This window comes from Scyliorhinus canicula, chromosome 12 (genome assembly GCF_902713615.1).
Source record: "Scyliorhinus canicula chromosome 12, sScyCan1.1, whole genome shotgun sequence".
NCBI lineage: Eukaryota > Metazoa > Chordata > Chondrichthyes > Carcharhiniformes > Scyliorhinidae > Scyliorhinus > Scyliorhinus canicula.
The window spans coordinates 50277795-50302164 of NC_052157.1; the positions used below are offsets into that span (position 1 = coordinate 50277795).

At 50.7% G+C, this 24370-nt stretch overlaps 1 protein-coding gene across 1 annotated transcript in view; it reads right to left on the bottom strand.

Moving 5' to 3' along the window:
- Nucleotides 1-21373, bottom strand: part of adamts17 (ADAM metallopeptidase with thrombospondin type 1 motif, 17) — a 584360-nt gene extending 562987 nt beyond the window's left edge. The window contains 3 exon segments of the mRNA XM_038813320.1: nucleotides 15124-15283; nucleotides 18638-18963; nucleotides 21256-21373. Of these exon segments, the coding sequence (XP_038669248.1) occupies nucleotides 15124-15283; nucleotides 18638-18963; nucleotides 21256-21331 (562 nt within the window). The 5' untranslated portion in view covers nucleotides 21332-21373.
- Nucleotides 21374-24370: the final 2997 nt, after the last annotated feature.

Consider the following 24370-nt stretch of genomic DNA (forward strand, 5'->3'; position numbering starts at 1 on the left):
TCTGGAGTTTGCACTTTCTCCCGGTGTCTGCGTGGGTTTCCTCCAGATGCTCCGGTTTCCTCCCACAGTCCAAAGATGTGCAGGTTTGGTGGATTGACCATACTAAATTTTCCTTTTAGTGTCCAAAAAGGTTCAGTGCGATTACTGGGTTACAGGGATAGGGTGGAGGTGTGGGCTTAAGTAGGGAGCTCTCTCCAAAGGCCTGTGCAGACTTGTTGGGCCGAATGGCCTCCTGCTGCACTGTAAATTCTATGATTCTATGATTTAATACTCAAACCAGAGTGTGCTTGACCTTTGATGAGGTGAACAGCCAGTGTCAGGTAGTAGGGGGCTTATCACACAGCCATGTTTACCCCAAGCCAAATTTTGAAGATATCTGTTTCAGATCTCCCATTCGTGATTGTTGTAGTCATATCTTCATGAAGCAGTTGCAGGATTATGAAGACGTTTCTTTGGCATCAAAATCTTTGGAACACGATCTACAGATCACAACGATTGACTGAGTCAAATGTGTTGTTTGGTGATAGTACAGCGATCTGTGTATCCAAACCAAAATAGCGTGGGACAATACAGATGAACACATCACTCATTACATTACTGTTCCTGGTGATAAAGATCACAGAGAAAGTGAAGTGCTGACATAGGTATTGCATCCTGTAGATGATTCTACTGCAGCCACGGTGAGCCAGTCATGGAGAATCGGTGCCAGTGTGACCACTTGCTGGGGAGAGTGGGGCGGCACCATCAGGAGTGTGGAATTGTAGCCACACCATGGCTGGTGCACATCAGTTTCCCGTCAATAGCGACTCCACCCAGGACATTGATAGTGTGGGATTCAGTAACGGTAATATAACTGAAAGTCAACCAGGAAAGGTTTGATTCTCGCATGTTGGATGGTCATGGCCCAGCACTGTTCCTAATCAGCCCAGGCCTGAAAGTTGTGAAGGTCTTGCTGTAGATGCATATTGACTGATTCAATGTCCGAGTGATGGTGAATGGTGCTGAACAAAGATCAGTAGCGAACATCCCCACTTCTGACTTTACGACAGAAGGCCATTGATGAAGCAGCTGAGGATGGTTGGGCCAAGGACTACCCTGAGGAACTCCTGCAGTGATGGTCTTGGGCTGACATGTTAACCTCCAACCACCACAAGTTGGCAAGTTGAAAGTAGTGTTCCACAAGGCTGTGTTGGGACCCTGGCTTTTTCTGATTTACATAAATGATTAGAGGTGGGTGTTGAGGGCAAAATCTCTAAATTTGCAGATGATGCTAAGCCAGTGAGAATAGTAAATTGTGAGGATTACGCTGGGCGACTTCAGAGGGACATTGAAAAGTCAGCCAAATGGGCAGACACCTGGCAGATGAACTTCAATGCAGCGAAATGTGAGGTAATGCATTTGGTGTAAGCAACATGGGGGGGACAATATAGGCTCATTGGTCAACTTTAAGGCGAGTACAAGAGCAGAGGGACCTCAGGGTTCAAGTGCAGAATTCTCTGAAGACGGCCAGGAAAGATGAAACAGTTCAGACTTATAGGATCCTTGGGTTTATAAATAGGCATGGAGTATAAAAACAAGAAAGTGATGCTGCACCTCTACAAATCATTGGTCAGACCACATTTGGAGCAGTGTGTTCAGTTCTGAGCACCTTATTTAAGGAAGGATGTTACAGCCGTGGAGAGAGTGCAGCGGATATTGACTAGAATGATACCAGGAATGAGGAATTTTAGATACAAGGAAAGATTGGAGAAATTGGACTTGTTCTGCTTGAAGCAGAGAAGAGCGACCTTATTGAGGTGTTCAAAACTCTGAACAATTTTGACAGGGTAAAGAGGGATATTCTGTTTCCATTAGTTAGTATGTCAATGACTAGGGGGTCACAGTATCAAGATGGTCAGCAAAAGAGCTAGGAGTGAGATGAGGAGAAACGTTGTTACTCAGTGTTGTTAGGATTTGGAATGTGCTGCCTGGGAGAGTGGTGGAGGTGGATTCCATCTGGAGAAGGTTTCAAAAGAGAGCTGGATACATATTTGAAATTGATTCATTTGGAGGGCTAGGGAGATAGGGCTGGAGAACAGGGCTAGCTGGGTAGCACTTTCGGGGGCCAGTGTGGACACAATGAGCTGAATAGCCTCCTTCTGTGCTGTAAATAACAACAATAATAACTATCTTCCTTTGTACCAGGTATGACGACAACCAGTGAATTGTCTCTCTCTCTCTCTTTCCTACCCCCGACAACCCCCCACCCCCCACCCCCCACCCCACCCTCCCAATTCCCATTGACTCCAGTTATTCTCAGGCTCCTTGATGCCACACTCCATCAAATGCTACCTTGATATGGAGGGCATTGACTCTCACTTCACCAATTAAGTTCTTTTGCCACCTGTAATGAGGTTCACAGCAGAATGGTCCAGACAGAACCCAAACTGAGCAGTGAGCAGGTTACAAGTGCCATTTCATAGCATCGGTAATGACACTTATCACTTTGTTATTTCGTGTGAAGACATTAGATAAATACAAATTGTTAATGGATAGTTAGTTAGCCAGTCTCAATTATCAATCAATCACACTCACATGCACAGTTAGTATCTTACTGATCTCAGGCACTGAGGAGGACCAACCAGACTCCCTAATCTGGCTGTGAACAGCCAGAGAGAAAACAGATATAGGGAGAGATGCAGCCAGGAAAATGGAATAATTAGGGTGGGAGAATGCAGACAGAAATAATTTTGTTGAAGGCAAATGATCCACTCATGGGAAAGTGTGTCATAATCTTTATTTTGTATTATTGTGCAAAGATGAATGACATGATATGAGACTCAGTTCACAACATATGCTCTATCTTCATCTTACTGCATGCAATAACCTGGTGTTGTAAGACTTCTCACTGAAAGAAAGCAGTGCACAGATTTATAGTAGACCTAGAGCTGGATTCTCTGGCCCACCACGCCAGATTTCTGCTTCAGCGCGCCAGCAGGATGCTCCGTTTCGCCAGCTGGTCAATGAGGTTTCCCATTGTGGGGCAGCCCCACGCCGTCGGGAAACTCCCGGGCTGCCAGCAAAATAGAGCATCCCGCCGCTGGAGAATCCAGCCCAAAGTCTAAGTATTTGCTCAGTCTGTCTTCAGAGAAGTTGTAAACACTTACAAAACACATATTTGTTTCCAAGTGCTACAGTACCCAAAGCTGACGCCAATTTATATTAGGAAATCGGACAAAACCCCAACAATTTTCCAATGTGTAAACTGTGAGGAAAGGATACTTCGCTTCAGGAGTGATTCCATTGCCACCCAGTGGTCTTGTAAATTAAAACAAACTTTCTTATTAACATAGAATTTACCCCATCAATATCCAAGGAAAAAACCTGCTTCAATTAACAGACTTTATGATACCCGAGAGGTTGGTGTATGGACAACAGATTGACCAGGAACAGTATTCTGCCCGGCAACAAACAGCGATTGGGACCTGCCAGGTAGGGTTTTCAGAGAACCTAGGAGAAAGCTCCTGAACGCTGAGAGGAGAGGCTGTGTGTTGCTCTCTCTCCCAAATGTTTCATGTCTGCTGTTTCTGAGTCTGCAGAGATGTCTCAAGAGACTGATGAATCTATCGTTAAAAACCATTAAAGGCTGAAAGCAAAGACATGCAATGGGAGGCCTAGATTGAAAAAGATCTAACTGGAAGACGTCCATCTGAAACAGAGAGTTTTATCCCTTTACATTTAGTATTATTTTTACATCCCCCTCTGTATATAATATATATGGGGTGGAGCGAGATAAGAGGGAGGGGGGTTAGACATTAGATAATAGTTGTATTTGCTGCCTACTTAAATATAGTTGTTGTTAATAAAAGTTAATTGTGTTTAAATTTACAAACCTGGTGACTATAGTTATTGGGCTGCCACAGACCATGGGTGCTTTTAAAATTAAGAGCTATTTTCAACTGTATTGCGACTCTGGGTCAAGTGGGGCTAGAATTGATTGTGTACTAGCCCAGGATGTCGTAACAATAGTATCAAAAGTTAAAAATTAATGCTGCAGGAACAAGACAAAACAGAATTAGGGGAAAGGAATTATAGAAACACATTGATCCACCTGTAGCGAGACAATAAGGAAACAAAGAGGTTGAACGAGAAACAGGCCACCTGACCTGACAGGGCTATGCCAGCATTTATGCTGCAAACAAGCTTTTCCTTTTCAAACACCATCAGCATACCCTTGTATTCTTTTCTCCCATAATGTTGTCTGAAATATGTCCATGCTAATTGCTTCAACGGGAGGTTCCTCATTCTAACCACTCAGTAACAGAATTCCTCCCATTTGGAACTCTTGACTCTTACTTCAAATCTCCAGTTTTGAACTGCCGCACAATTGGAAACATTGCCCCGTCCAAATTCTCGAGCTGAAGGGAGACTGACTGCCTTTTGACACCTGTATTTGACCAAGCGCAGCATAAGGAGCCCGAACAAAGTGAAATTGATGAATATAATGAAAAACTCACCAGTGGTTGGAGTCACATAGAACATAGAACATAGAACAGTACAGCACAGAACAGGCCCTTCGGCCCTCGATGTTGTGCCGAGCAATGATCACCCTGCTCAAACCCACGTATCCACCCTATACCCGAAACCCAACAACCCCCCCCCCCCCCCCCCCCCCCCCAACCTTACTTTTAAGGACACTACGGGCAATTTAGCATGGCCAATCCACCTAACCAGCACATCTTTGGACTGTGGGAGGAAACCGGAGCACCCGGAGGAAACCCACACACACACGGGGAGGACGTGCAGACTCCACACAGACAGTGACCCAGCCGGGAATCGAACATCTAGCGCAAAGATGGCTTTGGGAGGCTAATCATCTCAGCCTCACATCGTCGCTGTTGGAGTTCACAACAGTGTCCCATGTCCAACCATCTTCAGCCGTTTCATCAATGACCTTCCCCACGGCATAAGGTCAGAAGTTGGGATGTTCGGTGATGACTGGACAATATCCAGTACCATTCACAACTCTCAGATACTGAAGCAATGTGTCTCTATGCAACAAAACCTGGACAACATCCAGGATTGAGCTGACAAGTGGCAAGTAACATTCACGTCACACAGGTGCGAGGCAATAGCCATTTCCAACAAGAGAGAATCCAACCATCTTCCTTGACATTCAATGGCATTATCATTGCTGAATCCCACACTGTCAACATCATTTGGGTTAACATTGAGCAGAATCTGAACTGTGGCGACAAGAGCAGGTGAGTAACTTACCTCCTGACTCCCCAAAGCCTGTCCATCATATAAAAGTCACAAAGGAGGACATGTATTTAAGGTAACTGATAAATGAACCAAAAGGAGATGAGAATTTTTATTATGCAGCGAGTTATTCTGATTTGGAAGGCACTGCCTGAAAAGGCAGTGGAAGCAGATTCAAAAGTCACGTTCAAAAGGAAATTATAAATATATGAAGGGGAGACATTTTTAGGACTATGGGTAGAGAGCAAGGGGTTATTGGGGCTAATTCTGATGCTCCTTCAAAGAGCAGACTGGTACAAGAAGCTGAATGGCCATCAACACTCAAGAACTCAAAGCTATCCAGGACAAAAAGCTCACTTGATTGGCACCCCAACCACAAATCTAAACATTCACTCTCTCCACCACCGACACATTGTGGCATGGGCAGCACGGTAGCATTGTGGATAGCACAATTGCTTCACAGTTCCAGGGTCTCAAGTTCGATTCCGGCTTGGGTCACTGTCTGTGTGGAGTCTCCACATCCTCCCCGTGTGTGCGTGGGTTTCCTCCGGGTGCTCCGGTTTCCTCCCTCAGTCCAAAGATGTGCAGGTTAGGTGGATTGGCCATGATAAATTGTCCTTAGTATCCAAAATTGCCCTTAGTGTTGGGTGGGGTTACTGGGTTATGGAGGTGTTGACCTTGGGTAGGGTGCTCTTTCCAAGAGCCGGTGCAGACTCGATGGGCCGAATTGCCTCCTTCTGCATTGTAAATTCTATGATAATCTATGATCTACAAGATGCACTGTAGCAACTCATTGAGAAGATGAAGTACAAGTGCAAGCTAGCTAGTAATATAAAGGAAGATAGGAAGAGATTTTTTTTCAATATATAAAAGGTAAGAGAGTGGCAAAAATAGACATTCGACCACTAGGAAATGTGGCTCGAGAAGTAATAATAGGAAACAAATGGCAGACGAACTGAATAGTTACTTTGCATCAGTCTTCATGGTGGAAGACACCTGCGGGATGCCATAGCTCCAGGAGAACCAGGGGGCAGAGGTGAGTGCAGTGACCATTACTAAGGAGAAGGTTCTGGGGAAACTGAAAGGTCTGAAGGTGGAGAAGTCACCTGGACCGGATGTACTACACCCCAGAGTCCTAAAAGAGATAGCTGAGGGAATTGTGGAGGCATTAGTGATAATCTTTCAGGAATCACTGGAGGCAGGAAGGGTCCCAGAGAAGTGGAAGGTGGCTAATGTGGCACCACTGTTTAAGAAGGGAGGGAGGCAGAAGATGGGAAATTATAGGCCGGTTAGCCTGACTTCGGTCATTGGTAAGACTTTAGAGTTTGTTATTAAAGATGAGATCGCAAAGCACTTGGAAGTGCATGGTAAAATAGGACTGAGTCAACACGGCTTTGTCAAAGGGAGGTTGTGTCTAACAAATCTGTTAGAGTTCTTTGTAACAAGCAGGTTAGACAAAGGAGAATCAGTGGATGTGATTTATTTAGATTTCCAGAAGGCCTTTCACAAGGTGCCGCATAGGAGACTGTTAAATAAGTTAAAAGCCCATGGTGTTAAAGGCAAGATCCTGGCATGGATAGAGGATTGGCTGACTGGCAGAAGGCAAAGTGGGGGGATAAAGGGATCTTTTTCAGGATGGCAGCCGGTGACTAGTGGTGTGCCTCAGGGGTCTGTGCTGGGACCACAACTTTTTACAATATACATTAATGATCTGGAAGAAGGTACTGAAGGCACTGTTGCTAAGTTTGCAGGTGATACAAAGATCTGTAGAGGGACAGGTAGTATTGAGGAAGCAAGTGGGCTGCAGAAGGACTTGGACAAGCTAGGAGAGTGGGCAATGAAGTGGCAAATGAAATACAATGTGGAAAAGTGAGGTTATGCACTTTGGAAGGAGGAATCTAAGCATGGACTATTTTCTAAATGGGGAAATGCTTCGGAAAGCAGAAGCACAAAGGGACTTGGGAGTCCTTGTTCACAATTCGCTGAAGGTTAATGTGCAGTTTCAGTCGGCAGTTAAGAAGGCAAATGCAATATCAGCATTCATGTCAAGAGGGCTGGAATACAAGGCCATGGATGTACTTCTGAGGCTGTATAAGGCTCTGGTCAGACCCCATTTGGAGTATTGTGAGCAGTTTTGGGTCCCATATCTAAGGAAGGATGTGCTGGCCTTGGAAAGGGTCCAGAGGAGGTTCACAAGAATGAGCACTGGAATTAAGAACTTGTCGTATGAGGAACGTTTGAGGACTCTGGGTCTGTACTTGTTGGAGTTTAGAAGTATGAGAGGGGATCTTACTGAAACGTACAAGATACTGCGAGGCCTGTATAGAGTGGACGTGGAGAGGATGTTTCCACTTGTAGGAAAAACTAGAACCAGGGACAATCCTTTAAAACAGAGATGAGGAGGAATTTTTTTAGCCGGGAGTGGCGAATCTATGGAACTCTTTGCCACAGAAGGCTGTGGAGGCCAATTCACAGAGTGTCTTTAAGACAGAGATAGATAGGTTCTTGATTAATAAGGGGAGCAGGGGTTATGGGAAGGGGCCAGGACAATGGGGATGAGAAAATATCAGCCACGATGGAATAGCGGAGCAGCCTCGATGGGCTAAGTGGCCTAATTTTCTCCTTTGTCTTATGGTCTTATGAAGCCTCCTTTGGCTGCACCTTCCAAATCCACGACCTTTACCACTTGAAAGGACAAGAGCAGCAGATACATGGGAACACCACCGCCTGCAAATTCCCCTCTGACTTGGAAATATATTGCCATTCCTTCACTGCCACTGAGTCAAATACCTGGAGCTCCCTGCTTAATGGCATTGCGTGTTCCTTCACCACATGGACTGCAGCGGTTCAAGAAGATGGCCCAGCATCACCTTCACAAGAGCCATTAGGGATTGGCAATAAATACTGGCCTCACCTGCGACACCCACACCCCTCGAATAATAAAGAAACCCACCCTATTAAACCCTTTAATATCGTGAAATATTATTCCTCAGCCTTCCCTTTTCTATTCTAAGTAAAAAGTCTTACAACGCCAGGTTAAAGTCCAACAGGTTTGTTTCGAATCACTAGCTTTCAGACCATGCTGCTGTGAAGCAACTGTGCTAACCACTGTGCTACCATATATTGGAATACAGTGAAGAAAGAACTGCAACAAACACTGCACTCCATGAGTTAAGCATTTATTTTATGTGAGGCACTAATGTTTTTTTCAAATGAAGAGTCAAACTTTTGAGTCTTTGGTCAAAATTTTTCATTTTCTGGCAAAATAAAAGTGCCTACCTCAGTGAGTTTAGCATTTTATTGTGCGTACTATTGCTTTTATTTTTAACAGTCCAACACTCGAACCTGGAAATCAGCAGATCTGATGTAAATTAGCAGCCATTAAAGAATGGGCGACCAAAACGAACATGCTGGAAAATCTCAACAGGTCTGGTAGCATATGTAGGGAGAGAAAAGAGCTAACATTTCGAGCCCAGGTGACACTTTATCAAAGATAAAGATAGAGAAAGTGGAAAATATTAAAGAATGGAAGATAGTGCAGCTGCAGATTGGCCTTGAATTCCAGATGCACAAAACCCCCATCACAACATTCTGCCAATGGTACAATACACAAGGAGCATGCCCCAACCGAAGATTGAATAATGTTAATCATCACTGTGGAAAATTTCATACAGCAAACACCACACCTTTCAGATGGACAAATATGGCACACGATGGGTAAATGCCAATAAATAACCTCCACTGGCTATGAGCTATTAATAAAGAGGCACAAATTAGAGATATGACAAAAATTGTCATTGTAAAGGGTCGTCGCCAAGCTAACATGTTCAATGGCACGGCTTAAAAAACAATAGCAGAGTTACTAAGCTGAGGGAGCTCACAGCATTCTTCGGAAAAGCAGAGTGTGTAACCTTCCTTTACACCAGAATTCAGAGATTTGGAGTGCAGTTCCAGAAATACAGAGACCTAACATGCGGTCACTTTCACAAGCAACTATGGACTAAAATCAGTCATGTTATCGTGGCAGGATTACAGAACAGGAGGCCATAATTTGATCTCTGGGTGCTGACTCTTTGCAAGAGCCCATATCGTCCCCAATCTTTTCCCATCTCGTTCAGCTCTTTCCCACATTACTTGGGGTCACCCACAATGTTGATTGCTCACCCATCATATCAACAGTCGTTTTGGGGCAGATTTGACAGGTCGGTTTACAACCAGATGCCTTCTCTGCTGCCAACCTTGCTCTTTATCGAGGCTGGGGTATGGCACTAACACATGCTGGCTTGCCTGAACCAGTTGCTGAGTTCTCACAGCACGGTGGCATAGCGGTTAGGACCGCTGCCTTACAGTGCCAGGGGCCCGGCTTCAATTCCAGCCTTGGGTCACTGTCTGTGTGGAATTTGTACATTCTCCCAGTGTCTGCATGGGTTTCCTCCGGGTGCTCCGTTTTCCCAACACAGCCCAAAGATGTATGAGTTAGGTGGACTGGCCATGCTAAATTGCCCCTCATGTCCAGAATTGCGCTGGTTAGGTTATGGGGTTGGGGGGGGAGGGGTGAATGGGTGAATGGATATGGGAAGAGTGCTCGTTCGAAGGGTCGGAGCAGACTTGATGGGCTGTATGGCCTCCTTCTGTACTGTAGGGATGCTACGATTATCCTGTGGAGAACAAGTCCTGAAGTGGAACACCAACCCCGGCTTTCCTAACTCAGAGGCGGGTGCTCCTACCAGAGGTACACTCTGGCTTCCTTTTTACTATAGCCTGCAAATCCTCTCTTCAGCTGATTATCCAATTCCCTTTTGAAAGTCATGAGTGAATCTGCCTCTACCACACTTAACACAGTGCATTCTAGATCTAAACAATTGCTGCAAAAAAGCTTCATCATGTGTCTCCTATATTCTTTTGCCAATCATCTTATTTCAATGCCTTTAGGTTCTCGATCCTTCCGCCAACGGGAACAATTTCTTCCTTTCTATTCCGGACCCCTCATGATTTTGAACACCTTTATCAAATCTCCTCTCATCCTTCTCTGGAGAACAGCCCTAGTTCCTCCAATCTATGCATGAACTGAAGTCCCTCATGCCTGAAACCATTCTCAAACCTTTACTGAACCCTCTCCAATGCCTTGACATCCTTCCTAAATTGTAGCGTTACGCAGTATCCATAATTTGACACAATACTCTTATGGAGGCCAAAACAGTGTTTATAAAATGTTCACCATAGCTTCCTTGCTTTTGTACTCTGTGCCTCTACTTCTATAGTAAGAAGTCTTTCAACACCAGGTTAAAAGTCCAACAGGTTTGTTTGGAATCACTAGCTTTCGGAGCACAGCTCCTTCATCAGATAACTCACCTGATGAAGGAGCTGCGCTCCAAAAGCCAGTGATTCCAAACAAACCTGTTGGACTTTAACCTGGTGTTGAAAGACTTCTTACTGTGCCCAACCCAGTCCAATGCCAGCATCTCCACATCATGGCTACCATCTATTTCTATAGCCCAGAATCCTGAATGCCTCATTAACCATTTTCTCAACTGCCCTCACAACTTCTGCACCAACACCTCAGGTCCCCCTGCTCAAAACTGTATCATGTCACCCAACATAAACTTCCAGTAAGCGACTGTAAAGGCATTTCGCCATATCTCATGGTCTTGTGCTCTCCTCTTCACTGTTCATAACAGCCTCCCATTTCCAATTTCAATGAACGACATGACTAGAGAAAAGAATACATGAGGTAGTTTTGCTTTGCCTTCTTCATGTGTGCTCAGAAGAAACACAGGTCCTCTTCCCAAAGTATCCTCTGGCTGTAAGCAGCCACTTTCCCTCGGGGTTCCAACACTTCCACCATCACCATTGAACATTTGATGGCCGTGGCTTGCAATCATGATCATGAGACTCAATAGGTTACGGTCAGCCACCACTACGCCCCATCCCCAACCAAAAGGTAAAAAATTATCCTTTACAGCAAGCAGGAAATCTAAATTATGCCTCAATCATCCTAAACAGATCATAGGAACATAGGATCAGGAAATAATCTAGATACAGGAATCCATTTCCCATTTTGCTTCTATCACAAGCAAATAGAATATCAAACAGCATTATTTGTATTCAAGAAAAACGATAAACAAGCAGTAGAAAAATAAGCGTTTATTTCTTCCTTTTAGATAAAGTGGAATTTCCGCTACAGAATTCCCAGGGCACGTGGCAAACAACATCAGAAAATTGCAATAATTCAGCCCACCAGTAAATGTGGGTGCCAGGGCTACTGATGTGGAAACTTCCAATCCAATGTCTCCACCTCGAGTCATTCCCCCCCCCCCCCCCCCCCCCCCACCAACTATGTCCCAGGATTTTCTCATGTAAAGTGAATTGGTGCTAGGTTCACAAGAGGAGTAATCGGCACTCCTCACGCCTGTTTTGTCGCCATTCACTGAGATTATGACCGATCTGTAACCTTCCTCCTTTCACTTAGATTTGTTCCATATCCCTTAATACCTTGGATTACCACAAATCTATCAATCTCTGATTTAAAATGGACAATTAATCTAACATTGAGGGCTCTGGGTCTGTACTCATTGGAGTTTAGAAGGATTTGGGGGGATCTTATTAAAACTTACAGGATACTGAGAGGCCTGGATAGAGTGGACGTGGAGAGGATGTTTCCACTAAAGGAACGATCCCTTAAAACTGAGATGAGGAGGAATTTCTTCAGCCAGAGGGTGGTGAATCTGTGGAACTCTTTGTAGCAGAAGGATGTGGAGGTCAAATCATTGAGTGTCTTTAAGACAGAGATAGATAGGTTCTTGATTAATAAGAGGATCAGGCCTTATAGGGAGAAGGCAGGAGAATGGTGTTATGAAACATATCAGCCATGATTGAGTGACAGAGCAGACTTGATGGGCCGAATGGTCTAATTCTGCTTCTACGTCTAACATCAATTTCTATCCAAGGAAGAGAGTTCCAAACTTTTACTATTTTATTGTGCCCGAAAAGCCTGCTCTAGTTTCCTTTCACTTAGATTTGTTCCATATCCCTTAATACCTTGGATTACCACAAATCTATCAATCTCTGATTTAAAATGGACAATTAATCTAACATTGAGGGCTCTGGGTCTGTACTCATTGGAGTTTAGAAGGATTTGGGGGGATCTTATTAAAACTTACAGGATACTGAGAGGCCTGGATAGAGTGGACGTGGAGAGGATGTTTCCACTAAAGGAACGATCCCTTAAAACTGAGATGAGGAGGAATTTCTTCAGCCAGAGGGTGGTGAATCTGTGGAACTCTTTGTAGCAGAAGGATGTGGAGGTCAAATCATTGAGTGTCTTTAAGACAGAGATAGATAGGTTCTTGATTAATAAGAGGATCAGGCCTTATAGGGAGAAGGCAGGAGAATGGTGTTATGAAACATATCAGCCATGATTGAGTGACAGAGCAGACTTGATGGGCCGAATGGTCTAATTCTGCTTCTACGTCTAACATCAATTTCTATCCAAGGAAGAGAGTTCCAAACTTTTACTATTTTATTGTGCCCGAAAAGCCTGCTCTAGTTTCCTTTCACTTAGATTTGTTCCATATCCCTTAATACCTTGGATTACCACAAATCTATCAATCTCTGATTTAAAATGGACAATTAATCTAACATTGAGGGCTCTGGGTCTGTACTCATTGGAGTTTAGAAGGATTTGGGGGGATCTTATTAAAACTTACAGGATACTGAGAGGCCTGGATAGAGTGGACGTGGAGAGGATGTTTCCACTAAAGGAACGATCCCTTAAAACTGAGATGAGGAGGAATTTCTTCAGCCAGAGGGTGGTGAATCTGTGGAACTCTTTGTAGCAGAAGGATGTGGAGGTCAAATCATTGAGTGTCTTTAAGACAGAGATAGATAGGTTCTTGATTAATAAGAGGATCAGGCCTTATAGGGAGAAGGCAGGAGAATGGTGTTATGAAACATATCAGCCATGATTGAGTGACAGAGCAGACTTGATGGGCCGAATGGTCTAATTCTGCTTCTACGTCTAACATCAATTTCTATCCAAGGAAGAGAGTTCCAAACTTTTACTATTTTATTGTGCCCGAAAAGCCTGCTCTAGTTTTTAAGACTATGGCCCTGAGCACATACTTCCCAAACAGTGCAAATAGTTTCCCTGTATCAAATGTCCTTAAAATCTAGAAAACTTTGATCAAATAAATGGCTGGGATTACAATCATTATTTGCGTAATACTCACCTCATGATTTAACCCTTTGAAGTCCAGGTATCATTCTAGTAAAGCTAAACTGCACTTCCTCCAAAGTCAATGTATTCTGCCTCAGAACTTCTCAGTGCTACAGGTATGGTTGCACCAGTTCTACTCTCTTGTATCCTCTAGATATAACGCCCAGCATTCCAGTAGCCTTTGATTATTTGCTCTATCTTACTCTCCATTTTAATGATCATACATATGGACCCTGACACTCCCCCGTTAATTTGGGCCCCCGCTGTTTCTGGCTTTCCGCCATTTAGAAAAGTGCCCTGTTTTATACTTCTTTAGTTTCAAAGTGAACAACTTCACATTTGCCTGCAACGAAGTAATTTTTTTCCCACATTTTATGCATTCACTTAATTGATCAGCATCTTTTTGTAATGCTGTGATTCAAACAACACTTATAGTACAAGTAAAAAAAATGGTTGCTGGAATCTGAAACAAAAACAGGTTGCTGGAAAAACTCAGTGGGTCTGGCAGCATCTGTAGGGAGAGAAAACAGTTAACATTTGAGTCAATTTGACTCTTCTTCGGAGCTGAAGAGTGGGAGAAATGTGTTGAATTATATACTGTAAAAGATGGGGTGGAGCAGCTGGAACAGAGTAGGAAGTCAGTGATTAGTGGGAGCTGGGAGAGATTGAAATAAAGATGTAGCAAAGCTTAAGAATAAATGACAGATGGGAGGGAGGTTTTGCATTGGGACAAAAAATGTTTGGGATGCACTAAAATAAAAGGGGTTAAAAAGGAGGAGAACGGTCACAATGTAAAGTTGTTGAACTCAATGTTGAGTCCTGAGGGCCGTAACGTGTTTAATCGGAAGATGAGATGCTGCTCCTCCAATTTGTGATGGGATTCACTGGAGCATTGAAGTGGGCCAAGGATGGGCATGTGGGCATGAGAGCAGGATGCAGAGTTAAAATAGGAAGCAACAGGAAGGTTGGGGTCATGCTTATGTCCTGAGTGAAGGTGTTCCGCAAAGCGGTCACCCAGTCTGGGTTCAGTCTCCCCAATGTAGAGAAGACCTCAATACCACTTACAACGTGGCCAGGCACACAAATGCTCATACAACATGATCATGTCCTGCCAATTAATATACCCACCCATTATACCCAATCGGTTTTCTGTCGCCCAGCTTATTTCCTAGACAAACCAATAAGACACCATCAATTCTATGAGCTACAACTTCAGCTAACAATCTCTTCAGAAGGCACGAAGTCCATATAAATAACATCCAGCGGGGTGGCAAGGTGGCACAGTGGTTAGCACTGCTGTCTCAGTGTCAAGGACCGATGTTCGATTCTGTCCCGGGTCACTGGCTCTCTGGAGTTTGCACATTCTATCCGTGACTGCATGGGTCTCACCCCCCACAACCCAAAGATGTGCAGGGTAGGTGAATTGACCACTCTAAATTACCCCTTAATTGGAAAGAAGGAATTAGGTACTCTAAATTTATTTTTTAAAATAAATAGCATCCCTCGACATTTTCCGCACCTCTTCAAAACATTCAGATTCATCAGGGTGACCTACCCTACAAACCCACGCTGACCACAGTTCCTCAAACTGCTCCCAATGTGGAAAATCTAGGTTCATGGTCCAGTTTTCCCACACACCCACCATCTTTTGACCCAAAGTAGATTACCTTTGATCACGTTGCAGAAGTCATGTGGGAAGTGTTTTGTCTCTGGTAAGAGGGAGCGTTTGTGCCTGTAGATCTGGTGAACCTCTCCGCTGAATGACGAATTCAATTTATTCACAGGTTCTATTGACAGCAGATCATCTCCAATCTGGATATAGCCAAACTGGAAAAAAAAATGAAAGCTGTTTTAATGTATTAGGTAAGGTGGCTTATATTTACCCATCTTATATTTTAACCAATCCTTGCCAATTATCAAGCCAACCATTATCTCACTACTGCCTCCCACGGTTATGGGTTAGAGGGTCAAAGCATAGATATAATGGAGGAGAGGATCGTGATAGAACATAGAACAGTACAGCACAGAACAGGCCCTCCGGCCCTCGATGTTGTGCCGAGCAATGATCACCCTACTCAAACCCACGTATCCACCCTATACCCGTAACCCAACAACCCCCCCTTAACCTTACTTTTGAGGACACTACGGGCAATTTAGCACGGCCAATCCACCTAACCCGCACATCTTTGGACTGTGGGAGGAAACCGGAGCACCCGGAGGAAACCCACGCACACAAGGGGAGGACGTGCAGACTCCACACAGACAGTGACCCAGCCGGGAATCGAACCTGGGACCCTGGAGCTGTGAAGCATTTATGCTAACCACCATGCTACCGTGCTGCCCCCTAATTGATATTGAGTGAAATGTATCCATACACTATTTGGTGTAAAATGTTATCCAATGAAGGATGTGCCACTATTTTAATAGGTGCCAGCTATACAAATTCCTCCTCTGACTAAAAACACATGACATGGTACCCCAGTGGTTAGCGCTGCTGTCTCACTGCTCCAGGGTCCCAGGTTCGATTCCGGCCTCGAGTGACTGTCTGTGTGGAGTTTTCACATTCTCCCGGTGTCTGCTTGAGTTTCCTTGCACAGTCCAAAGATATGCAGGTTAGGTGGATTTGCCATGGTAAACTGCCGCTTAGTGTCCAAAGGGTAGGTTAGGTGGGTTTACAGGGATCAGGCCTCGGTAGGGTGCTCTTTAGGAGGGTCAGAGCAGACTCAATGGGCTGAATGGCCTCCTTCTGCACTGTAGGGATTCTTGATTCTATGTCACAGAGGATGGGGCTGACTGAACCTCTGGGGTACATTACAAACTACTGTGTGTGATTGATGATGTGCAAAGACAGAATTTGACTCCTTGCTCCCATAAGGCTTTGACCTTGAGCATTCCTTTAGTAGGATCCAGTAAAATCAAAGGCATAACTTTTTCATTAACTGATCATGTTCAGAGAGCCCTTTAAAGCCTCTTAAAGCACCCACGTATTAGGAAAACACAGATGTTCTCAGTTTGTAGCTGCTGTGGCTCTGCACATAAAAAAAATAATCTTAATGTATTCTGGAGAAATCTCAACTTTACAGATTTTTTTTAAGTGTTGCAGAATTGTTAGCCATCAATAATAATTTGTAATCTCATCAAAGCGCACTTTTTTTCCTTGTTTAGTTAATGTCTCTTCTGACAAAGAACATTTGTCTTACTAAAACATTGGACATTTAACAGTTAAAATCTGCAGCAACATTGCCTAAATTCTAGGGAACCAAAGCAAACAATTCCTTGCCGTGCTTTTCACTTAACCCATAAATTGAAGCCACAATCTGGAATGAAAGACTTCCAACGGGAGGAGGAGAGCTGTAACCTCAATTACCCTTCTCGGAAACAGCTGGTCCATCTGCGCACAAAGCATCTGTTTATCAATTGGACTTAAGAAACAAAGTACATATTCCTATATGGTGTGGTCTGGTAATACTTGGAATTTAGTGAAGACTCTACTGAACAATGTGAACCCATTTTCCTGGTACCACTTTTATGTAATGAATTCTCGATCATTTAATAGAAGATTGCACCTTTGACCATCGTCAAATTGTTTCACAGCCAATGAAGTACTTCTTTGAAGCATATTTATTGCTGCAATGTAGGAGACGCGACAGGCAATTTGTACACAGCAAGCTCCCATATACAATTGTGATAATGAGATAATCTGATTCTGCTGATGGATAAATTGATTGTGATGACCTGGACATCCGGGATAACTATCCTCTTATTCGAGATAATGCCATGGGATATTTTATACCTAAAGGTCAGAGAAGACGGGGACATCTCATCAGAACGACAGCACCATAGAATTCATACAGTGCAGGAGGAGGCCATTCGGCCCATTGAGTCTGCACCAACCTTCTGAAAGAGCATCCTACCATGCCCACATTTTGGAACCTCAGCGTTTATAGTCAATTACCCCAGTAATCATTCCTACAAACTTCTCAAAATCCATTGTTCTCTTTCAAAACGATGAGAATTAAAAAACTCAAAGTAGGAAAAAAATTTTTAACTGAGCAAACCGCATGCAATCGATCAATATTACAATATTTTAGAACTTCCATTGTTAGACAGTTCGAATAAGAAAACTGCTCCGGAACTCTGGTTAGAAGGAAATTAATTATGCAGCCCAAGTTAAATCAATTACAGAGTTAATGGGCACAGGGTTCCGTTCAAACTGACTGCCAGTAGCTATGCTTCTATAATAAACATCCAATTAATCCTTACTCTGGAGTCAATCGAAGTCACTTCTGGCTGATCTTAGTCCCTTTGGATTTTCAACTATTTAAAAAAAAATGATTGGATTTGAAGACTTCTCGGGAGGTCTTACAGGGAACTTCATGGCATCACTCAGTCATATTGCCCCTTGTTTCGCTTCTAAAGGAAAGAGGTGTCAGGGGAATACCGCTCACGTCCTGCTCATCTGGCTTGAACCCAACCTACTTACAGCTTTCCATCTCAACTGATATAGAGCCAAGCTCCTGCTGCCAATCCACAACTGAGTCTCTAGTCTACACCTGACCCAGCTACAGTAAGAGATCCAGTTCAACTCTCCTCCTCGCTCCAAGCCATCTGCCAGGGTTTCCTGCTTGTAAATTGTTACCAGCTCTCTAATTTGCTCCCAGTCACTTCTCCTTACTGCAGCAGGGTTGGTCTGGGTTTAGACACAGGAATATTAACTGCAAATTCAAACCATTAAGAAAAATGACAATGATGCGAAGTGTCCCGTCTGTGTGGACATGACATTTGGATTCGCACCTCTCCCACTTCTCCACGAGAAAAAACACTTAATTTCTGAGCAGAGTGACAGCACATTGCAGAGTTTAGCCCCCAGCCCAGATCCAAACTCTGACTTCTCTCCAGTAAATGTCTGAATCTGCTTCTCATTCCCTCCTCCCAACGGTTATACTCAGATTTAATGAAAGTTCAAACTAAGCAAAGGTTCATGTTGGTGCAAATTAATCTGAGATCGGGGCTTAAAGCCAAAGGTTTGCTGGAAGGCTTAACCTCTTGTTTACCTGAGGGTTCATTGACCATTCAGTCCATAGAGCTAGTACAAGTGCTAATGGGCTGAGTGGTCTCCCTCCCCTGTGTTGTCTGATGTTTATGGAGTGGCTTATTGATGAATGATTGATTATTGATTACCAGTCCATTACAGGTACTGAGAGAGGCGGCTGAGCGCTGCTGTTTGAGGACGTGGCCGGTGTAGAAGCAGAGCTGCGGGGCTGGAAGCGACCGAATGCTCCGTCCTCCATCGCCCCGCTCCTCGGCGGTGAAAGCCGGCGACAGGAAGCTCCGCTCCCGCCTCAGGTGTAAGAGCAGCTGGGTCCCGAAGGCCGGCAGCTGGATGTAGAGATGCTGCTCCCCGCCGGTAGCTCCATCCTCCCCCGGGAGGAGCCCGCGCCGGGCCCGGCCTCCCGCTCCTTCCCCGCTCAGGCGGATCCTCCTGGGGATGGTCAGCTCGGCGGCGGCTGGAGTGAGAGGAAAGCGGCAGGTTAGCGGGGGCGGGGACAGAAGAGACCGGACTCAGGGGGGATTCTCCCCCCCCCCCCCACCGATCGCCCAACCATCCCCACCACCCCTCCCCCTCTCTCCCCCCCCCCCCCCAACCGATCACCCAACCACCCCTCCCCCCCCCCCCCGGACACCCGACCCCTACTGCCCCCCCTCCGGACACCCGACCCCTACTGCCCCCCCCCCCCTCCGGACACCCGACCCCTACTCCCCCCCCCCCTCCGGACACCCGACCCCTACTGCCCCTCCACTCCAGACACCCGACCCCTACTGCCCCCCCCCCCCGGCCCGGACACGCGACCCCCACTGCCCCCCCCCATCCGGACACCCGACGCGCTCCGGACACCCGACCCCTACCCCCCCCCCCCTCTGGACACCCGACCCCTACTGCCCCCCCTCCGGACACCCGACCCCCACTGCCCCCCCCCCCTCCAGACACCCGACCCCCACTGCCCCCCCCGGGCACCCGACCCCCACTGCCCCCCCCCTCCGGACACCCGACCCCCACTGCCCCCCCCCCCTCCGGACACCCGACCCCCACTGCCCCCCCCTCCGGACACCCGACCCCCACTCCCCCCCCCCTCCGGACACCCGACCCCCACTGCCCCCCCCCCCACCGGACATCCGACCCCCCCTGCCCCCCCCCCACCGGACATCCGACCCCCACTGCCCCCCCCTCCGGACACCCGACCCCCACTGCCCCCCCCCTCCGGACACCCGACCCCCACTCCCCCCCCCCCTCCGGACACCCGACCCCCACTGCCCCCCCCCACCGGACATCCGACCCCCACTGCTCCCCCCCCCACCGGACATCCGACCCCCACTGCCCCCCCCCCTCCGGACACCCGACCCCCACTGCCCCCCCCCCCCACTGCCCCCCCCACTGCCCCCCCCCTCCGGACATCCGACCCCCACTGCCCCCCCCCCTCCGGACACCCGACCCCCACCCCCCCCCCCCACCGGACATCCGACCCCCACTGCCCCCCCCTCCGGACACCCGACACCCACTGCCCCCCCCTCCGGACACCCGACCCCCACTCCCCCCCCCCTCCGGACACCCGACCCCCACTGCCCCCCCCCACCGGACATCCGACCCCCACTGCACCCCCCCCCACCGGACATCCGACCCCCACTGCCCCCCCCCCTCCGGACACCCGACCCCCACTGCCCCCCCCTCCGGACACCCGACCCCCACTGCCCCCCCCCCACCGGACATCCGACCCCCACTGCCCCCCCCCCACCGGACATCCGACCCCCACTGTCCCCCCCCCACCGGACATCCGACCCCCACTGCTCCCCCCCCCACCGGACATCCGACCCCCACTGCCCCCCCCCCTCCGGACACCCGGCCCCCACTGCCCCCCCCCCCCCACTGCCCCCCCCCACTGTCCACCCCCCTCAGGACACCCGACCCCCACTGCCCCCCCCCCTCCGGACACACGACCCCCACTGCCCCCCCACTGCCCCCCCCCCCCCCCCCGGACACCCGACCCCAACTGCCCCCTCCCCTCCGGGTACCCGACCCCCACTGCCCTCCGGGCACCCGACCCCCACTGCCCCCCCCCCGGACACCCGACCCCCACTGCCCCCCCCCGGACACCCGACCCCCACTGTCCCCCCCCCCCCGGGCACCCGACCCACACTGCCCCCCCCTTGCCACCCGACCCCCCCCTTGCCACCCGACCCCCCCCTTGCCACCCGACCCCCCCCCTTGCCACCCGACCCCCCCCTTGCCACCCGACCCCCCCTTGCCACCCGACCACCCCCCCCCCCCTTGACACCCGACCACCCCCCCCCCTTGACACCCGACCCCCCCCCCCTGGACACCCGACCCCCCCCCCCCCGGACACCCCACCCCCCCCCCCCGGACACCCTACCCCCCCCCCCGGACACCCGACCCCCCCCCCCGGACACCCGACCCCCACTGCCTCCCCCCCTCCGGACACCCGACCCACACTGCCCCCCCCGGACACCCGACCCCCACTGCCCCCCCCCCCGGACACCCGGCCCCCACTGCCCCCCCCCCCGGACACCCGGCCCCCACTGCCCCCCCCCCGACACCCGGCCCCCACCGCCCCCCCCCGGACACCCGGCCCCCCCTGCCCCCCCCCCCCGGACACCCGACCCCCCTGCCCGCCCCCCCGGACACCCGACCCCCTCTGGACACCCGGGAGTGACACCTCCTCCGGACACGCGATCCCTCCCTGACAACTCCCGGGTGCCGGTTCCAGCGGTTGGGCAGTGGGTACCTGGGTCAGAATTACAGTCGGACAGCAGCAGGAGGCAGGCGGCCAGCGCCAGGCAGGGCAGTGAGCGGCCACACATGGTCCGCACTCCGGGCGGGAGAAGCAGCTTTACCAGCTGCGCTCTGAGAGACACAGAGAGCAGGGGGGGGGCGGGGTTTGCCTGGCCCATCGCACTACTGACCCCGCCCATCGCACTACTGACCCCGCCCATCGCAGTACCGGCCCCGCCCATTGCGTTAGTTACCCCGCCCATCGCACTACTGGCCCCGCCCGTTGCGTTAGTTGTCCCGCCCATCGCACTACTGGGCCGCCCATTGGGTCAGATACCCCGCCCACCGCACGATGACCCCGCCCACCGCACGGTGGCCCCGCCCACTGTGCTGGGAAGGTGCTGGACTGGGATCAATGCGGAAATTGCAGCCGCTGTCCAGGCGGTCGGGCAGCCTGTGTACAGAGTCTGAGTTCGCTATTGTCCTGCGCCAGATTGCAGCCTCCTGATTGCAGCTTTGCTGATCTCAGTGTTTAATGCACAGTCCGCCGGAGCTCCCGCTTGTCTCAGCTTCACCGTCCGTTCCCTCCAACTCTTCACGCCATGGCCACATCTCCTTCCCCAGCGACTCTCCCACACCGACTGCCCCAGCCGCACTCCAACTGCACTTCCATCAGCACAGGTTCCACCCTGGGCTCCGGAATCCATCCTGGGCTCCGGGATCCACCCTGGGCGTCGGGATCCACCATGGGCGTCGGGATCCACCCTGGGCTCCGGAATCCACCCTGGGCTCCGGGATCCACCCTGGGTGCCGGGATTCACCCGGGATCCACTATGGGCGCCGGGATCCACCATGGGCGCCGGGATCCACCATGGACGCCGGGATCCACCCTGAGCGCCGAGATCCACTCCGGAATCCACCCTGGGTGCAGGGATTCACCCTGGGCGCCGAGATCGACCCTGGGTGCCGGGATTCACCCTGGGCGCCAGGATCCACCCTGGGCGATGAAATCAACCCTGGGCTCCGGGATCCACCCCGGGCGCCGGATTCCGTCTGGGCATCAAGATCCTCCTGGGCTCCGGGATCCTCCCTGGGCTCCGGGATCCACCCTGAGCGCCGGGATCCACACTGGGTTCCGGGATCCACACTGGGCACCGGGATCCACCTTGGGTGCCGGGATCCACCATGGGTGATGAAATCAACCCTGGGCTCCGGGATCCACCTCGGGCGCCAGGATCCCGTCTGGGCACCGAGATCCTCCTGGGCGCCGGGATCCTCCCCGGGCGCCGGGATCCTCCCTGGGCTCCGGGATCCACCCTGGGCGCCGGGATCCACCCTGGGTTCCGGGATCCACACTGGGTTCCGGGATCCACCCTGTGTGCCGGGATCCATCCTGAGCGTCGGGATCCACCCTGGGCGCCGGGATCCACCATGGGTGCCGGGATCCACACTGGGCGCCGGGATCCACCCCGGGTGTCGGGATCTGTCCCGTGTGCCGGTATACACCCCGTATGCCGGGATACACCCCGTGTGCCGGGATCCGCCCTGGGTGCCGGGATCCACCCTGGGCTCCGGGATCTGCCCTGGGCGTCTGGATACAGCCCGGGTTCCGGGATCCACCTCAGGTGCCGGGATCCGCTCCGGGTTCCACCCCGCCGGAGCTCCCGATTGTCTCAGCTTCACCGTCCGTCCCCTCCAACTCTTCACCCCACGGCCACATCTCCTTCCCCAGCGACTCTCCCACACCGACTGCCCCAGATGCACTCCAACTGCACTTCCATCCGCACAGGTTCCAACCTGGGCTCCGGAATCCATCCTGGGCTCCGGGATCCACCATGGGCGTCGGGATCCACCCAGGGATCCGGGATCCACCCTGGGTGCCGGGATCCACCCTGGGCGCCGAGATCCACTCCGGGATCCACCCTGGGCGCCGAGATCCACCCGGGCTCCGGGATCCTCCCTTGGCTCCGGGATCCACCCCGGGCACCGGGATCCACACTGGGCTTCGGGATCCACTATGGGCGCCGGAATCCAACTTGGGCTCCTGGATCCACCATGGGCGCCGGGATCCACCCTGAGCGCCGAGATCCACTCCGGAATCCATCCTGGGTGCCGGGATTCACCCTGGGCGCCGAGATCGACCCTGGTTGCCGGGATTCACCCTGGGCGCCGGGATCCACCCTGGGCGATGAAATCAACTCTGGGCTCCGGGATCCACCCCGGGCGCCGGGATCCCGTCTGGACCCTGAGATCCTCCCTGGGCGCCGGGATCCTCCCTGGGCGCCAGAATCCTCCCTGGGCTCTGGGATCCACCCTGGGCACCGGGATCCACGCTGGGTTCCGGGATCCACCCCGGGCGCCGGGATCCCGTCTGGGCCCCAAGATCCTCCTGGGCTCCGGGATCCTCCCTGGGCTCCGGGATCCAACCTGGGCGCCGGGATCCACACTGGGTTCCGGGATCCACCCCGTGTGCCTGGATCCATCCTGAGCACAGAGACCCACACTGGGTGCCGGGATCCACCCTGGGCGCCGGGTTCCATCCTGGGCGCCAGGATCCACACTGGGCGCCGGGATCCACACTGGGCGCCGGGATCCACACTGGGTGCCGGGATCCACCCCGGCCGGGTTCCACCCCGTGTGCCGGGATCCACCCCGTGTGCCGGGATCCGCCCTGGGTGCCGGGATCTGCCCTGGGCATCTGGTTTCACCCCGGGTGCCGGGATACACCCCGTGTGCCGGGATCCACCCCGGGTGCCAGGAGCCACCCCGGGTGCCGGTATCCGCCCTGGGTGCCGGGATCTGCCCTGGGAATCTGGTTTCACCCCGGGTGCCGGGATCCGCCCTGTGTGCCGGGATCCGCCCTGGGTGCCGGGATCCACCCTGGGCTCCGGGATCTGCCATGGGCGTCTGGATGCACCCCGGGTGCCGGGATCCACTCCGGGTGCCGGGATCCACTCCGGGTTCCACCCCGGGTGCCGGGATCCACTCCAGGATCCACCCTGGGTGGCGGGATCCACTCTGGGTGCCGGGACCCACACTGGGTGCCCGAGCCACTGGGTGCCGGGATCCACCCTGGGCTCCGGGATCCAACCTGGGTGCCGTGATCCACCCTGGATGGCGGGATCCAC